Here is an 18,348-nt window from a genome sequence, read left to right as displayed (position 1 = left end):
GTAAAAGAATTCCTCTGTCTATGGAAAACAAGAAGCAAAGCACGGATGAATTGTAATATAAACCAGATTTTGGCATTCCGCTCATAACCTATTACTCACAGAGGAAGAAGAAAAGACTTTAGAACATGCATATACTTGAAATCATGATTATGACAAATTTAAATCGTGAAGAAATTCTTAGGACCAGCCACCCAGGGCTATAGAGCTACATATATACGCAGTACATCTTTCTTCATTTCCAATTGCTCAACGTTGAACGTAAAGTAGTAAGTAAACCTCCAGGTTTTGAATATAAATACCCTCCAGTAGTATGAAACCGAATAAGATAAATAAAAAGAAAAGAAAAGAACGTCACGCAGTGATCGCAAATAGAGAAATTTCAAACCATTCCCACGTTTACCAAAACAACATTAACCAAGAAACGTTTCCCATAAGTACCAAACGTGTATACACGTGCCAATAAGTAGAAACGAAAAAAAAAAAAAAAAATTCAATCCCACAGATGTAATCAAGGGCCACACACAAACAGGAGAATGGAAAGAAACCCAAAATCAAGCGCGGTATCCCCCAAAACCTAATTAACTCAGGAACATGTAAATAAAGACAAGAGAAAGGTAACCATAGGGTTCGTGAATTTCATAACTTCGTTATCGCCAAAATACCCCCACGCTTCCAAACTTTCCCGAGAGGGAATCAAAGACAAAGAAGAACGTTAAAAATAAGAATGCTATGAAAGGAAAAGGTAAAAGTAAAAAGGAAATAAACCTAGAGGGAAAGAATATCAAACACCGACTGCCGAGACACCTTCAAACTCTTCATCCTCCTCATCAACTCCAATACCACTATCATATCTTCTGCGCTTACTCTCCAACTTCTTGAATCCGCCAGTCCCAGTAACAACAGATGATGCCGGGGTTGGTGGCATGCGACTAGGTCCCCCCTCCTCATCCTCTTGCTCCTCAATAGCTCTCTTGCGCTTGTTGCTCAATCCCTCTCGCAGTTTGCTTGCCCTTGTGCATTGGTTCTTGACATCACCAAACCTTGCCATGAACTTTTCGGCTTCGTTCGCCAGGCTTGATACCGCCTCCGCGCCCTTCTTCCGTTCCGTGTCGAGCATATCTTCAAGCGTGGTGTTATCTTCTTTGAGATTGTTGATATTATCGATCAGTTTAGACTTTTCACCCCTGAGGATGGAGAGAACGTTCTCGAGCTCAGAGATGCGCTGTGATTTGTCTTCAACAAGGGCTTCGAGAGTGGTGATATCGCCCCGCATTTTCTCCTCGGCAAAGCCATACTTGGATTTTAACTCAGCGAGCTCCTGCAGAAGTGCTCTCTTCTCCGCCATGAGCGCTCCCTGGGCCTTGTCTGCCTCCTCCTGGAAAAGTTGAGACTGGCTCTCGGTGACCTTGAGTTGCTCGTCTAAGCTTCTTTCGGACTCCTCCACTTCCTCGAGAAGTGCTTCGAGCTCCTCGATACGGCCAGTAAGCTGGTTAACCTCGTCCATTTGTGAGCGAATATTTTCCTGTAAAACCCTTCTTTCCTCTTCCGCGGCATTTTTGACGGTCCTTAGCTGAGCATTTAGACCAGAGATGGTTTTCCTATCACCATCCTGCTGAATCTTGGCATCGGTTATAATTTGATGCATCTTCTTTTCCAGAACTGAAATCGCATGCTGGTTGCTCTCGATTTCAGAATTGAGTTGATTGGCAACCTTATCACGTTGGGATTCAGCTCGACGTAGCGCTGATACTTGGCGATTGACTTCCTCCGATGAGGACTTCAATTTGCCTTCAAGGACCAAAATTTCCTGGCTATTCTTTTCTGCTTGCTCACGAAGCTTTCGGGATAACTCGACGATTTCACCTTTACTTTGAGCAGCCCTACCCTCAAGTGCCTCGATAGTCTGCTGGTACGAAGCTTTCTTTGCATCCAACTCTTTCTTGGTCTCGCCGAGCTCACCTTGAGTCGCAGCAAGGACATCTTGGAGAGTTTTTACAATAAGCGCGTTCTCCTCTTTTGCTTGGCTGAAGTGATGTTCAACTTTGGCCTTGGCCTCCAATGCATCGTCCAGCCTTTGCTGTAGCTGGTTGGCGGCTTCATCCCTCTGGTGCTTCAGCTCTCGAACAGCGTTCCTGTGTGAGATAGTTTGCTGTTCGATGGTCCCAAGAAGCTCCTGTTCTTTATCAGCCTGGTCTTGGGCGGTCGCCTGCAACCTTTCGATGTCGTTCTCCTTATTTTGTATAGTCTGGGAAAGCGCATGGATTTCGATTTGAGCCTTGCTGAGCCGAGTGGTGGTGAGATTATGAGCAGTAATGGAACTGGCAATTTTCTGGTTAAGGTCGGTTTCCCTTCGGTCGGCAGAGTCGATGTCAGCTTCCATGTCCCTGATGGTGTTGTCCTTGCGAACGACAGCTTGGTTCAATTCTTCAACCCTTTCCTCGGCATCCTCAATTTGTTTCTTCAAACTGGAAAGACGTAAAGTGACAAGATCCAAGGTTTGGGATTTGTCGGGTAACTGTCCTTCACCATCAATGGCCATAGCAACATCCTCAAGATAGCTTCCGTAAAGCCTAGATTGATCCCTCTCCCTCTGATAATCCTCGCTCAATCTGCTGGCTCTGTCCTGTGCATCGTTGACCTTTTGATACAACGCTTCAACCAAAGATCCTAGCATTGTAAGGGCGTTTTCGTTCGAGCCGGTCCATGAAAAATCCTCCAAATTATGCCCTTCAAATGGAGATTCTTGCGATTGTCCACAGAGGAGGTATAATTCTTCGACACTGTTGCGAACTTTTCTAAAACGGTCTGTCAGTTTCTCGACAATCTCTTCAGGGTTAATCGAATCCGAGTCGCTCTCTTCCTCATCCTGTGCTAAAATTCTGATTTTGTTCGACAACTCAGTTCTAAGCCTCTCGTTCTCGTCAGCGCGATTTTTGGCCATGACAAGTTCTGTCAGAACCTCGTCGACCGCCATATCCAGTGATTGCTCTCCATGAATGTAAGGTCGGATCTTCTGCTGAATAATGGATTTCTCTTCGTCGGCTATCACGGAAGCTTGCTTGAGCTTGGTTATCTGATGTTGAAGTGTCTCGATATTGTGCTCCAGACCACGGTTCTTCTCGTTACTGCCCTTGAATGCTCCTCCAAGAGATTCCACCTTGTCTGACAATTGGTTAACCTCTTGACGCAGGTCATCTCCATCCTTCTTGGCGATTTCAAGGAGCTTGTTGAGCCTAAAAATCTCTGATTTATAATTTTCGATATCTTGTCTAGAGAGATCATTCTCGGCACGGGAAGCAAGCAACTCTTCAGTAACTTCGGCTAGTTGAGATTTCAAGTCATCGATATCCTGCTCAAGCGACTCTCTTTCCTGCTCCGCAACCTTGCCCGCCCGCTGTAGTGTCTCGATTTGAGCCCGTAGATCATCGATTGTGTTCTCAAGCAGATCCTTCTGTTCATTAACTTCCTGGATGGCTTGTTCGAAAGAGGCGATCTGGGTAGACAGTTCATAAAGCTGGTTTTGAAGATCTTGGTTTTGGTCACCAGAGAGCTTGCGCTCGCTTTCTAGGGATGAAACGTGAGCCTGAAGCGAGATGATATCTCGTTCAAAGCTCTCCTTCTGGCTTCTCGAGGTTTTTGCTTCCTTCTCAAGACTTTCGATGTGGGCGCCAAGTTCAGCAATATCTTTTTGGAATTTTGCATTAGCTTGTTCCGCCAAATCCATCGCATTCTTTTGAGATATGAGTTGAAGGTTCAGATTGGTGTAATCAACTTCAAGTGCCGCTTTGGCTTTGGTTAAGTCCTCCGTTAGAGTCTCCAACTCCTGCACTTTATCTTCTAAACTTTCCACATTCTCCTCGAGACTAGCTTTGTCATGCTTCAGAGTCTCAGCAGCCTCCTCGAATCTCCTACTCTCATCCCTCATCCCTTCCAACTCCTGCTTCAGCTCCTTATTGTCCTCCCGTAACTCTTCAAGTTCTTCTTGCAATCTTTCCACTTGGCGGTTTAGTATGTCGATTTCCTGTTGCAGCTCATCCTTTTCTGCCTCGAATGTAGACGCATCAGACTCGAGATCTGAGATTCTACGCTCAAGGGCGCGGATCTGGGATTCAGCTTCTTCCGTTGAAGCCTGGCTAGACTCAACAGTATCCTCCAGCTCGGCGATCTGCGCATAAGCATCGGAAATTTGAGACTTGGCATCTGACTGCTCTTTCTCAGCCAATTCCCGAATCTCCCTAACTTCATTTTCGAGACTTTGTATCTGAGTTCGAGATTCTTCTTGTGCAGCTTCAGCAGACTCAATCAGCTCCTGCATTTCCGCAAGTTGAGCCCTGGCACGTTCTCTTTCCTCCGTTGTGGTAGCCCCAAGGTCCTTTATTTGACTTGTGAGTGTCTGGATCTGAGCTTGAGCACTGATTTTCGCCGCCTCATTAGACTCTTTAGCCTGTTGCAGGTTTGCAATCTGGACATGTGCCATCTCTACAGTGTGCTCAATCTCCCTCTTCTCCTCTAAGATACCATCTTCGAGCTCAGAGATTTGGATCGTCAGAGCACGGATTTGAGCTTCCGCCTCACGTTTTGCAACTTCAGCAGCATCCGCAGCAGATTGCAAAGCTGCAATCTGTACATCGGTGGTGGCTATTTTGGCGTGGGCATCTTTCTTCTCCTCCGTGACAACCCTAATCATTTCCTGCAACTCCGCAACCTGCCCTGTCAGATCATCCATCTGCTGCTCCATTTCAAGCTTCTCTTGATCCACCACGTCATCAGTCTGTATCACTTTGTGCCCAACGTTTTCCAATCTCTCTCCCTCCATCTCTTCTAATTCGATAACCTTCTCCTCTAACTCCTTCTCCAACCTCTTCAACTTTTCGTTTTCTTTCTTCAACCTGTCCTGGGCCTTTTTGCGTTCTGCCAAGCTTAGGTGAGTCTCCTCTAGGTTTTCCTCCATTCCTCGGATCTTTCCGCCCAAGGTGTCGATAGCACTCTGAAGACGGCTATTTTGATCCTCGAGTTCCGCAATCCTTTCATTTTGGAGTCCTACCTCCACGGTTTGTTGAGTAGATGCTTCAATTCCGCTGTCAACACCAAAGGAGCTATAAGTCGCGTGCTTTGGGTGTTCTTCAATATCCGTGACGCCATCATCGAAATCGTCCGCGAGGGGTCCCATATATTCCTCTTCGTCGTCTTCCTGGTTGGTATCTTCTACGTCATCTTGAAAGGAAACAGTCTTGCCCCTAAGAGCTGTGAGTTCTTCGATTCTCTCGGCCAAAGCATGGTTTTCCTCGTGCAAGATTTGTTCTTCAGCATCATGAAAAACTTCATCTTCTTGGGCTCGAATTCGCTCCTCTTCGGCGCGTCGGGCGATATCTTGCCGCAGTGCCTCAATCATAAGCTCAAGGTCCCTGATTTTTTGGTCACGATGAGACGAAGGAGTCTGCTCAACCTGCGCGACGTCGACAGAAGGCGGCGATCTTCTAGAAGGAGTAATAGGTGCAAGGTCTTCTGGGCTATCTACCCGGGAGTAGTCCATATCGTAGTCTCCATCTTCCTGTTCCTCATTGATAGGAGCCAACTCCTCGGGCTCCACTGAAGGTGCAAACCTGGCTGCCGCAAGTTCTCTCTCCAATTCCTTGAGTCTCTCAGAGCTCTCAGCCAATTCGGCCCTGAGCTTCGCAAGCAGCTCGCGGTTTTTCTTTTGACCAGCCCGCTTCTCGGCATCGATGTCATTCATTTCCTCACTGAGGGCATTGCGGCGGAGCGCACGACGAGTGCGAGCGGACAGTGTCTGTTTCAGTGGGTAAAACTGGATTTGTTTGGATACAGGCACGGCCGTCTCAGGGAAAATAAATTTTTGCGTAGGAGCAACGGCAAGGGTGTGGCGCCGATTAGGTCGAGTCGGGACAATGCTTCGGCGACGAGAAACCGTAGGAGTGACACGAACAGGGGCCGCGGAACCTCCCGAAGGTCTCCGTTTCCGGGTGTTGGGGGTCGAGGACGCTGGGCCAGACCTTGAGAGAGGCGGACCAGGATCTGAAACACGGCTCTTTCTGCCGCCTGAAGATTGGGGGCGAACAGTGATAACGTCCAGAGCGGATACCGGAGCACCATTGTTTTCTTCAACGATGCCAGCAAGGCTGGTTCGATTTCTAGTTCGTGAGGCAGGGCTTGAAAATATAACAACTTCTGGCGCAGCTGCACCAATGGAGTTCTTGTTCTGGCCTGACAGTGCAGGGGTTTCTGTCTGAGCTGGGGAACGCATCTCAACAGTGGAAAGGCTTGTTCGAGTTCGAGTTCTTCCTGCCGGAGTGGATGATGGTGCCGCATTCCCCGTGTTGGAGGCAGGTCCTGTTTCCATCCTTTTGGCCACGCTAGCGAACACCCTCCACTCATGGTTCCTCTGGTTGACATTGTGACGAAGTTTTTCATCTGCTATCACTGTACGTAGTCGAGGAGTCAGTGTATAGCTGCCCTTTCTCTCAATAAGCCAGTTTTCGGCAACGAGCTTGTCCAGTACCTATAAATCGAGTTATAATTAGATTCTATAACTATAAGAGCCGATAAACGAAGGATAACAATACAATCTTGACGCGCTTCCTCCAAGTGGACGGCAAGAACACACGATTCGCGTTGCAGTCAGATTCATATGTTGAATCTACGAAAGAAGAGTGAAACTAGTCAGTTAAGATGAAACAAACCGGAAGTAGGCGTAGAGGAAGATACCGATAGATCGTAGTGGTATTGGAATAGTGGATCGTGAAGGAGTGTAATGCGCATCCAAGGCTGCGAGGACTCGCACCTTGTACGAATACGAGGTAGGCATTTCTAGGAGAAATGCTTAAATCTCGTGTCTTGGCCGTGTGAATCTCGAGTTTGAATTTCGTTTCTTGGTGACGTGGGGAAGTGGGGCGGGGGAGTTTTTTTTTTTTTTTTTCCTCTGTCTCGGTGGTGTAGTAATGTAGAATTCAGTCACTGTAGTTGATAAAAGATGAAAGAGGTTAGCGATATTCGGGGGCGGGGTCTTTAAAGGTTGAAAAATAATGGGATAAAAGTTCCAGCAGCTCCGGTCCGATCTAGCTGCAGTATAGCCAATTGTTTGTAGCTGCAGCCTGACGCATAGGATGGATGGAACTTCAGTACACACGTTCTCAGTATTACCCTTTGAGATAGGCAATTCGGCAGCGGCAGCAGTGATGAGCTGGAAGGCCGAAAGCCTTGCTGCAGGACAGTCGATCGAGACTCTTAGTAGTTCGTTGAATCTCAACAGAGGGCTGATGTGGTGTAGAAGAGGTGGGTGTGAGTTGACTGGACAGTGCCAGGAAGAATGCGCGTTGTATGTAGCAACCTCATACTCATTTCTCAGGGAGTGGGGTTCACCCAACCAACCTGTTGGCAGTACTTGAGCTTGGCGCATACCTTCCCTGTTTTTTTTCCTTACTCATCTTTCTCTGGAACCCTATCATTGAACGAAACCCTGACGACACAACCTGTGGTAAATGACGGTGCCAGCACTTGTCACTTAACAAAACTTGGATGTTCGTGGTCAACGATGTACTTCACACAAGAGCCAGTCAGAACCCGCAGATGTCAAACACGATTGGCCTTGTAACACATGTAGGTACCTACATACATCTCATATCGAAACCATCTATAGTTAAACTTATGACTAGAAGAACCAATGGTCGTATAGGTGTACATAACTTCGTATATGTACTTGAATGCACTCTAAGTGTCGGTACACACACTACACAACATGTATCTGTATGTTTATGAGATTATGTAGTTTAAAATGAGGTCCTGATCCGGCGTTCTTATGGACTCTGCAGTAAGTGCTCTACATAAGTGTACTAGCCCAGAACCGTTCACCTGTCGATGCAGGAACCGAAGATCTGGGATAATGCCATCACGTGAGAACGCGTTGGTACTTTACGCCCGTTGTCGTGGCAACTCAAGCCGTGCATTGACCACAAGCACGTGAAGCGGGGCTGATAATGATTAATAAAGTGAGTGATTCTTCAGAACAGGGGCACAGAACTGTAGAGTACAATACTGTAGGCACAGCTCTACAATAACTACAGTACATACTTGAATTCGTTCCCGCGAAGAGTAATTTGGAGGTAGATAAATGACCCCGTGGTGTAGTAAGATCCGCAGGAAATTCATACCCATATATATTATCAATCGCGGATCACTTGTTACAGTATATTGACTGATCTACAATACATGTAGTACTCTAAAGTGCCCACATGTTCTTAGTACATATATGTATGTAGGTAATAATAGGCCCCAATACTCACGAATTACTTGTAACTCGGTAACTTCCATACTCCTACCATCCTTAAATCCAGTTCATCGACCTCTTCATCGACCTTCACCAATATCTTGACCCTTCGTTCCTCAAGTTTCATCGCACTTTATCTTGTAGAATCTCAGACATCGAAAATGGACATAACCAAGCCCTCAAAGCACATCCTTGATCTCCCAAACGGTCAGCAATTCGCCCTTCTTTCCCTCGCGGGCCCTCGCCCCTGTATTTTCTTTTCTTTTTTATACTGACTTTTCCTCGCATATTTTAGAAATTCTGACTCTCACCCTGGATCTCCTCGACGGGGTTAGCCTTGGACGTTGTTTACAGATCTCCAGACGCTTTAACATACTCGCGAGATCGGAGCTTATCTGGGCCAGGGTCGTTTCTCCTTTACGCTTAAGCTCCCCAACGCCCTATGAATCCTTCAGAGAACTATATGCAGCACTTCACCACCATTTCTGGCTCCACGGCCGTGTTTGGCATGGTGATCGCCAATTTACAGGTTGCCTCTTCATAGCGCGCTATAATCCTGAATGCGGTGCAATTCAGATCTACAATCTTTTAGCGCATAGTATGAACTTTGATCCTTCAAGCGTGAAACCATGGTCGCTAGACCCTACTGTTTTTATATCAGATATCCAACCATTCGTACGACTATGGGAAAGCCCAATCTTTAGTCTTACGAAAGATACACTTCCAAATGCACAATTCGAAATAGAGCCGCCATCCACGTGGGGCTCGATAGCATCCTCACTTTCCCGCACCACAGTGATGCCTGTTAATCGGCAGGTCTCCTCAATGTCACTCTGGCCGCCAAGAAACATACCTTCTGCTGAGCGCACACGTAATAGCTCTGAGCATGGCTATAGAGATGGCGAGCATCAGCCGGAATTAGTAGCTGATGCTTCACAAAAGTTGTTTCGGTTCAGAAAATGGATGAGGTTCGACGGAGCCAGCGGATCCCTGGCGGACAGGTTGCCATATGCTATGAAAGAAAAGTTCGAAACCTTCGCAGCACTCGATAGCTGGCTATATACACCCGACGAACGGCACCCGTTTAGAGGACTGTGGGTTGGCGATTATTCTGTCCACGGATGGGAATTCATCCTTTTTCATCAGCCCAATCCGAATAGATTAGAAGGTATTAAAATCACTGGTGATATTCACGTGCCACGCGGAGAATATACCTTCATAGTCGAGGACCTCACAAACATCTCGCGCATTGCTCATGAGGTGGAGTGGCCAGGCGCGAAGGCTGTTAAAGGGAAGGGGCAAATTGCAGCCAGTCAGTTCGTAGACAGTCAGTGGTTACCCTTTGAACTTACTCCTATATTTTTTTTTGACGAACCAAACAGACAAATTTGTGGATATCGAGGTAATTTTTATCGGACCGGACAACATCGCGCTGCATTGGTTGGATGAAAATCTTCGCCACATTAGTAAAGTGAACAGGCTAGACATCAACAAATTCATCTACAGCAAAGCTGCAATTTCATTTACTGCTCAGGATGGTTAGCATTTACCAAGGATAAGTGTAGCATTCAGTCATTGGGAAAGATATATTTTTTTTAACTTAACTCTCAATATGTGAAAATTGGTTAGAGTTTTGATATGGGGTACTGGGGCAAGAATTCCATCCCATGGAGGAATAATTCGTGCATAAAGAGCTCTTCTAGCACCAAGTGCTATTTTACAGTACAATGTACAGATTGCGAGTCAACAGCTTTAATAAACATCGGGATTTCAATGAATATTTCCAGTCCCACTTCTACGCTTACCCACAGGCTCGTGAATATATCGAGGCACCAAAGTCACTGTTCCACCTGTATAGGATACAGGTATCGGAGCCTATGCACAATGACAAGCCACAATGGCTACGTATGCACTCCCTAGTATAATGATTACCAACATGATACCGATTTCCGGCAACGGTAGTAATCGATAGCAAGAATGTCATTGTATCGCCTTAATCTAAGATCCAAGTAATACCTATCCTCATTCAAATGTGTTTCATGTTTCTTTTAATTTAATAGCCATATTCTTCTAGCTATAAAATCAATGCCCCAGACTGCACTTACTACAGACAAACTGCAAAGCGCCTTCATCCTCAACCCTTGAGCCAATACCTCTACGGACATCTCTAAACATAAGGATTGGCCCTGAAAGAGATACAGTTACAATCACATAATCGATCGGCTATATATACCTGTGCCGAGACTATAACACCCATACCAGTTGTGTGGCTGTTTAATTTGTAGGTACATGTATGTATCTAGCTTGCTCGATCTTGAATGCACAATCATATTAAACACTCACTACATGTACGTAACATCCATTCATACTAATTTTATCAGATACCAAACCATTTTATATACATCATATGGCGTTTCAAAAATATAATCTATCATGAGTAAGGTATTCGATTTAGGGAAGGATTGAACAAGGTAACTTCATCATGAAATATCACTCGTAGCTAATTACCTATTCACCTCAATTGGTTGATTGATAATTCATTAATCTTATGCATCTATTCACCTCAATCTCACTATATGTACTATGTACCCTTGCTAGATGTATGGATTCCACGCTTCCACACTGCTCTAACTCGAAAAATATCAAATGTAAAGATTTATTTCTCGTATAAAAGGTAGATTGATTCATGGAACATCTGAAATAAAGTATTTCCGATCAAACCACTTAACATTGAAACTACCCCAGAAAGAGTGCACTACCAGAAAGCGACATCAGCATCGTGAGGAAGACAGGAATAGAGATCAGGCTGACAGAGCAGTAGGGTAAGATGTGTTGGGAACAATTGGAGGGTTAAGGAACAATGCCAGCTATATATGGAACATATCTATACGATAGCCATTCGCAATATTTTTTGAATCCATCGCGATAGCTCAGTTCCGAAAGGGATTCTGTCTAAGCCATATCTATTCTGTCTTATGTTTTCTTGAGCGCTCTTAATCTACCGATAAGATCATGCTTGAATATACCGCCGCGCGTCTAGACTGGATTATATAGATATAGGCCCATCACCAGTTCAAGCCATATGGTTGGGGTCTAGTAAACAAGGATCATGATCATGCACAGTCTATTTCATGCAAGACGTGCGTCTGTGAACGATCGATATATAGCCTAACAGCCAGGTTAATACGTCACTAATATCCCCATACTCTGATGATATGCACATGCAGTTCACTCTCATCGCGCCATGATGCAGAGTCACCATGTCTCACTCGAGGTCAATGACACCAGTTATAAAGCTTCCAGTCAACAGGAAATGGGACTTCCTGTCGCAATAAACTGCGTAGACATATGCAGCTCAGTATTCCCACTCGATAATTAAGAAAATCCCATGTGTGCCATCAAAACTCGAGAGTTTCTAGGATACTAGCAAGCATTCCTCGCTTTCTAATGACTAATGCCATCTTAAGGCATCAGCCACGCTGATAGCAATTCACTTCAGTACTTGTCGATTCACGACAAGATTAATAAAGTAGCTGCGAGAAAGAAAAAAAGAAAAATTTCCTGAGCATTGAATCTCGATGGTGGTAAGTGAAAACATTCCATGCAAATCATGACAACTTTCCTTCGCATAAAGGTTTTTCTTCTTTGATGCTCCGAGTTTGGGATATAACGGGATCACGTTTCCTCATCTTCATCAAAATTACCTCCTCTTCCCCTGCCAACCGCCCTCTCTGTTGTCAACTCTGGAACCCAGCCTTTTGGCCTTTCACTTCCTCTAACGATAAATCCACAAACTGCCGTCTCGACCTTCTCGACACATGTTTGCATGACGCCCATCTTCTTAGAAACCTCCTTACCCAACAAACCTCCTCCTCCTCCTACAGAGGTATCTAAAGCTTCGAACTGCATCCTTAGCTCCCGTATGTCGCGTAGTAGTTTCGAAACATCACCACGCGTGGCAATCATTGTAATCCCAAAGCGCATAATCTCGCCAACCAGGTCAAAGATCCCAAGGATGTAGTCTGCTGGTGTAATTTCTATGAGATTACGGACACTGTCACGCACGGAAGCGAGAGGGATGAGGGATCCGGTGAGGAGATAATGATGGAATGAGAGAGCTTCAATGTACTCTTGGATCCCACCCGAAATTTGTCTAGCGTAACGATGGGCGTTGAGGTCTTGGAGGTCAGGTGCAATCGAGGAGAATAGAACTTGAATCTGGGAGTGACGGGACTGGTATTCCTTATCCAGGGATGCAGGGAGTGGAGCTAGTAGTTTCCGAGCACTGTGTGATTCAAAGCCCAATTCAGCGGCCATAGCGGAGGTGGGAATAGTATGAGTAATTGGAATGAGGAGATGTACCGCTGGAGAGTAAAAATCCTGTGATTGTGTTAATTATTTTTTATTTTTTTATCTTTTATCAACTCCTTTATTCTTCTTTTCATGATCTTCTCCTTCTCTGAGGTAAATTCATTGATGGATTCTGTACATTTTCTTGCTGAGCGCAGTGATATCGCGCGAAGCCTTGATAACCCGCTCACGACGGTCTTGGTGCTCGTCGAGTTCATCACGAAAGTAGTTGAACGTATCGAGAATTGGATTATTGATATCTGCGGCATTGGACACTCCCTTTGCTACATGCTGGATTTTTGCAGTCGCCATTTCCCTTCTTGTGAAGTTCTTGGTACTGCTGTTAAACTGCGAGTCGAGTCGATTAAGCACTGGAAACTCCGCCAACAATAGTACTGTAGGAGTAATAGAAGGTTGTTGGTTTTATGACCGGATACTGCGAGTAGGAGAGTATGTATTTAGAGTACGAGCGAGGTAGACACGGACCGTTCTCAACGTCATGAACTTCCCGTTACTAGTGGGGTGCCCAGAATGTAAGATGCGCTGATATGAGTACTTCGGATACCCCGCCTTGAGCGGCCCATGCATGCAGCACGCTGTCCTTCTCCATAAAAATCCCCAATCTCAATTTCTGGAAAGGACAGCTATGCGAAATGTAACGTATAAATATGTACAAGTCCGTATCTAAATGACCCATGCTTACAAGTGTAATTTAAAAAAAAAAAGGCCAGAAGATTTCCCCAAACTGCCAGTAGGGTATGTATTTGTGTAGTAGAATCTACATGTGGGTATGTGTCAGGTAAGGTCAATTTGATGAGTAGACATCTAGTGCAAATCGAAACGGAAGTTTCTAGGCTGGCGACGGTGGGCATGGGTTTGAGCAGTGAAACATCAGCCGAGTACCTAATTTACCAATTTACCAGGCCCCTTTCCAATCCCCTGTTCAGAATCCCTTTCCTGAATAATCTGGCCACTGTGGTGTGGCCAGCGTGTGGCTTCTCGCTGATGCACCACCGGAAATAATTGTTCATCGCCACGAGAACTTGATGACTCCAGTCAAGACAACAGATAATAGTGGATACAGTAGTAGCGAAGTGCAGTGAAAAAAGCACCTTGGAGGGCTGAGGTGGGCAAGCAAGCTCATCACACGCGTACGGAGTGAAAAATAGATCCAGAGTAGACCCAGATCAGAGTAGAGGTGTAAGAAGTCAGTATTAGTTAGGTGGACTGCAGCAGCCTCACATCACTTTGCATATAACACTTACACACTTGTATGTACACACACTCTGCATACGGTAAAAAGAGAAGTCTAGAGGCTGCACCTAAACTCCATTTCATCGTGTTTCCCTCCACCCACCCACCAGTGTAAACATCGCGTCTGTTGCTATTTCAATCCACTTCTGCAGCCCCCCCCCCCCCCCCCCCCCCTTGTGTTTCTGTGCTGTGCTGTGCTCGTTCACTCAACAATACTGTAAAGTACTGTGCTCAATTGTGGTCCGTCCTGGCCGCCCGTCCTTCCCCCTCGGCCTCGTCATATCCGTCTATTTCACCTTCCTTCTCCTATATTCATTCCTCCTCCACGATACCTACCACAGCTTACTTACCCGCCCACCCAACGGTCACTCTTCCCTCACCAACCTTTCCACATAGGTACCCTGGCACTTCTACATACAGACGTACAGACAGACATATACGGACATACTCATTTTCCCCTTTACTTGGAAAATCTGCACTCCTTGTCGCTTAAACTCCTTCAGAACCTCGAGGAATCCTGATTGATCCTCTCATTAATTAATTACTCTTCCTCCTTCTCATCCATTCGCGCGTTACACTCACTACTCCTGAAACTTTCAACTCGCGGCTACCCTACCGGTCCAACGTCGCAACCATAGTTATTGCCCAATCCCGGCGGCGGGGCGGTGTGGAGCTGCTGCCACTATTTTCCCTCCACAAACCTAAAAACCTCTGTACCTTTCCGTCCCGCAGTACTTGAGAGAACACGCGGTAAACAGACAAACATCAACACGACTACCCCTCTCTCCCTTTTCTCTTTCCTCTTGCTCCTCTCCCGTCTCCTCTCCCTCCTTTCATCCATAGCATTCATTCATCCCTGTGATTATTCATCCACTATCCTTTATCCCAAATTCCAGCAGAACAGACTTTTCCGTCTGTAGCTCTTTGCTTCCCTCCTTTCTTCCACCGGGAAGTAATAGGGAGTTCCTCAATAAAAACACAGTCTCCAGAAGGGATCGCAAAAGCAATATCTTTCATCCCACCGTCCCCTCCCCCGTCAGCCGAGCTCAGAAATAATCCAATAAAATACACGAGATATTTGTCATAAACTAGGAAGTTTAATAGACATAAAAAGAAACAATGGCTTCCCCGGAATCGACACGTACTGGAGGTTCTCGCCCCTCCGGTGCGGGTGTTAAGGGCTTACTCGCAATGTTCGAAAAATCCAATCCCGCTTCTCCAGCTCCTACGAGTGGTAGCACTGCGGCTGGTACTTCTTCTCGGGATCAGAGCCCTGCTGCCCCTAAGCGTCTTGGTAAGGTCAAGACCGCCTTTGTGACTGTCACAGGGAACAGCAATGGGCTTCTTGGGCTGCAGAAGGTACCAGTCAGTCCCTCAGTAACGAGTCCCACAGTAACCTTTCCCGAAGGCCAAAAGCTGTCTGGAGAGGCCTTGGAGGCTTTGGGAAAGGAGCAACCTGCAATTGACAGCAGAGACCAAATTGCGGAGGCTCTCAATGGAATGAGGACACCTGATGAGTTGAGTTCCAAAAAGGATTTTGGAATTATAAACGGTGGACGTTTTTCGCAGCCAAAACAAGAACCAGTTAAGCCCACAGTATTGCTTCCTGCTTTTGAGAAGGTTTCTACAAAGAAGGATGAAACCCCAGTTATGCCAATTGAGCCGGTGCGCGAGTCAAATGAAGATAGAGAGAAAAAGGAGGATCAGGCGAAGCCTACTAAGGAAGAACCAAAGTCGAAATCTAGTACGGTCAAAGGTGCGCCGGCGCCAAGGTCTCCCACCAAATCAGCCTTCACCAGCAAAAGCACCAAGTCGGTAGCTACTAATAAATCTGGGAAGACTCTCTCCCTCCCTTCATCGAAGTCTAACACTACATCCCCGCTTCCCTCTCCGGCATTTGCCCCCAAGAGTCCAGCACGCAATGCCGCATCAAGTTCCTCACGAGCGAAATCAACCACAACTGCTACGAACACTGCCCCTGCATCTTCAAGGGCCCGCACCCCTGCTGTCGCATCGACATCGACATCGGCATCGGCATCAACATCAACAGTACCAAAGTCTCGCCCAACTACAGCTGCAGCGAAGGCGAAATCGGTAGCAACACAAAAGTTAGAAACAACGAAGCCAGCACGTGAGTCAACAAAGCCTCCTACAGTCCGTAGTTCTGCGTTCGCGCCGACTGCAGCATCTGCAGCCAAACTCGCGGCGGAGCAAAAGGCTGCGGCAGCCCGCAATACCAGGGCACCATCATCCGCGTCTGTCCGTAACCGGTCACCACCAGAAGGCTCTGTTGCCATGCGTCGGGGTAATTCTGGAACTGGTTCTTCTAGGCCCGGAAGGAAGGAACAAAGATCGCCTCAGAGACCACAAACCTCAGCTGCGATTAGGAACCCAAATAGAACCAGTGTTGGATCGCTGGCGAGCATTACCCCTGCAGGCGCAGGAGGTGATTTCTTGTCTCGCATGATGCGGCCAACAACCGCTAGTGCTGGTAAAGTTTCAGACAAGAAACCTGCGGTAGGTGCGCCCTCGAAACGCTCAGCGTCTGTAGCCAGCACAAGTCGCAGACGGGAACCATCTTTGCCGCCATCATTAGCCAGGCTGGTGAAGCAGAAGACAGGCGAAAAGAAGACAGAGGCCACTCAAGATGCTGTCCCGGAAGTGAAGGAGGATATTGCGGAAGCTGCGCAAGAGTCCAAGCCCGAGACGTCCGAAGACCCGGCAGCTCCTGTGGAAGCCGCGGCTCCTGCGGAGGTGGTCGTTGAGCAAGCTCCAGTAGAGCAAGTTACTGCTGAGCAGGCTTCTGTTGAGAAAGCCCCTGTCACGATTGAAGTACCTACCACAAAGGATGAGGCCGAGGTGAACGAGGAAGAAGATGAGGGACAATCACCTACTACCACAACATCATCAACCACCTTGGTGCATGAGGGTGAGGGAAAAGATGGCGAGGAACCAGCGCCATTGGTTAAGGAGTGATAGGAATTTCCTCAGCGAACTATGACTACCCGTATGCACGTAAGATTTTTCAATGTGCATTGCACTTGTCTATTGTATGAGCAAATTGTGGGATTTTATTATTTTCTTCTCTTCCTTTGTCTCGAGTTCTTTTATTCTCTACTTTCCACTTCTTCTGTGCTATGGTTGTTTAAGATTACTATTTTTAAAGAAGCGTTGACTAGGTGTTTTTATTTGTTTTGTTTGCTGGAGCCAACGGGGGGGTCAGAGATGTTTCGGGTGGGGAACGTTTGCCTTTTATCTATATAACATTTCTTTTATCTTTTTGATTTCGACCTCGAGAATGTATTAAGTTTCATCTGTATCTTTTTCTTGCTTCTATTCGACTAAAGCAGTAGGCATATATCCAATCTGGGGTTTATTTACGAAGCGTGTGGCGGTTTTTATTTCTATCATTCTTGATATCTTATGTTGGAGGAGAGTATAGAGTAAGAGAGGAATGTTGATCAAGACGATGTGTTAGGGTATTTTTCATTCCTTTTTTCTATTCATTAGGGCTTGGTTTTTTATCTCAGTATTATCCACTTGTAATAATTTTTTAAAGTCCATGTTGCCCATGTCCTAGCCTCGGCAGATTTTCTTTGTCATGACTTCCGTATCCCATATGCATGTATCATCTTTCGTATGTTTTTTAATGGGTTAGGGGGCATCCGCTGGGTTTTTGGGCAATTTCTTTTGTATTTGACAATGTCTTTCTACTCTGTTGTTTTGAGTTGTAGGATCTCTTGGGGATTTGTCTTTACATGTAGTGTACAGTAGGAAAGATATTCACAATTGATCCTATTCCATTAAAGTAACATATGTACATGTAATATTTGATATTTAGTACACATATTACCCAACAAGTGATCATACCATTCATGAGCGCATAACAAGTATCTAGAGCATCATGAGGACAAATAAAAAGACCTACGAAGATTGGTTGAACCCCGATAAAAGTCTGCAGAGTATTAGAGTATCTACATATAAGATGTTTGGTTGGTTGGTTGGTTTGTATGTACCTACTGTTGTGATATCTTCCCACCCTTTCGCGGTTAGAAATGGTATGAGCAGTATGGGCCCTTGTTCGCCAAGCGTTCTTAAGAAGAGAAGCAAAACAAACAACAACAACAAAGACACCAACTCTTTGTCTATGAAAAGCCCTCCCCATCTTCTATGCCTGCTGTCTGTCTGTCTGCAATACCCAGCGAGAAATAACTCGAGAGTGAGTTGAGTGATTGAGCGAGCGAGTGAGGGAGAGAGTCGAGTCTGTCCCCTGTTCAAACCTATTGTCTTTCTGCACCACCCCCATCTTCCATACAACCTCTCTACCCATCCAACTCATTCATTGTCAACACCCATCCCACTTCCTCTATTCAGCAACCTCACTGGTCCGTCCCTCACCTCCTACCGCCCACCCTCTTCCCGAAGAGACAATTGCTGCTTTTCGGTTGCTTGCTGTAATGTCC

At 46.0% G+C, this 18,348-nt stretch overlaps 6 protein-coding genes across 6 annotated transcripts; 3 read left to right on the top strand and 3 right to left on the bottom strand.

Annotated features, from left to right (window-relative positions):
* Positions 1-781: 781 nt before the first annotated feature.
* Positions 782-6,823, bottom strand: H6S33_011883 (uncharacterized protein; the record flags this gene model as incomplete). The annotated part of the gene is made up of 4 exons (XM_044843233.1): positions 782-2,465; positions 2,517-6,517; positions 6,582-6,655; positions 6,724-6,823. The coding sequence occupies 4 exons, from the start codon at positions 6,821-6,823 to the stop codon at positions 782-784; spliced, it is 5,859 nt and encodes a 1,952-aa protein (XP_044695551.1).
* A 710-nt stretch (positions 6,824-7,533) lies between these two features.
* Positions 7,534-7,978, top strand: H6S33_011882 (uncharacterized protein; the record flags this gene model as incomplete). The annotated part of the gene is made up of 4 exons (XM_044843232.1): positions 7,534-7,614; positions 7,671-7,692; positions 7,795-7,825; positions 7,879-7,978. The coding sequence occupies 4 exons, from the start codon at positions 7,534-7,536 to the stop codon at positions 7,976-7,978; spliced, it is 234 nt and encodes a 77-aa protein (XP_044695550.1).
* A 464-nt stretch (positions 7,979-8,442) lies between these two features.
* H6S33_011881 (uncharacterized protein) lies at positions 8,443-9,824 on the top strand (the record flags this gene model as incomplete). Its single annotated transcript, XM_044843231.1, has 3 exons — positions 8,443-8,488; positions 8,577-9,608; positions 9,664-9,824. 3 exons carry the CDS (start codon positions 8,443-8,445, stop codon positions 9,822-9,824), a joined length of 1,239 nt encoding a protein of 412 aa, XP_044695549.1.
* A 2,132-nt stretch (positions 9,825-11,956) lies between these two features.
* Positions 11,957-12,598, bottom strand: H6S33_011880 (uncharacterized protein; the record flags this gene model as incomplete). The annotated part of the gene is made up of 1 exon (XM_044843230.1): positions 11,957-12,598. One exon carries the CDS (start codon positions 12,596-12,598, stop codon positions 11,957-11,959), a length of 642 nt encoding a protein of 213 aa, XP_044695548.1.
* Positions 12,599-12,770: 172 nt separating this feature from the next.
* On the bottom strand, positions 12,771-12,943 carry H6S33_011879 (uncharacterized protein; the record flags this gene model as incomplete). Its single annotated transcript, XM_044843228.1, has 1 exon — positions 12,771-12,943. A coding segment is annotated over one exon (173 nt), but the record flags the coding sequence as incomplete, so codon positions are not given.
* Positions 12,944-15,004: 2,061 nt separating this feature from the next.
* Positions 15,005-16,861, top strand: H6S33_011878 (uncharacterized protein; the record flags this gene model as incomplete). Its single annotated transcript, XM_044843227.1, has 1 exon — positions 15,005-16,861. The coding sequence occupies one exon, from the start codon at positions 15,005-15,007 to the stop codon at positions 16,859-16,861; it is 1,857 nt and encodes a 618-aa protein (XP_044695546.1).
* Between the last annotated feature and the right edge of the window lie 1,487 nt (positions 16,862-18,348).

This window comes from Morchella sextelata (assembly GCF_020137385.1).
Source record: "Morchella sextelata strain SCLS chromosome Unknown scls_7, whole genome shotgun sequence".
Lineage (NCBI taxonomy): Eukaryota > Fungi > Ascomycota > Pezizomycetes > Pezizales > Morchellaceae > Morchella > Morchella sextelata.
The sequence above is the reverse complement of the archived record's forward strand: the minus strand, read 5'-3'. Positions and strand labels throughout refer to the sequence as shown.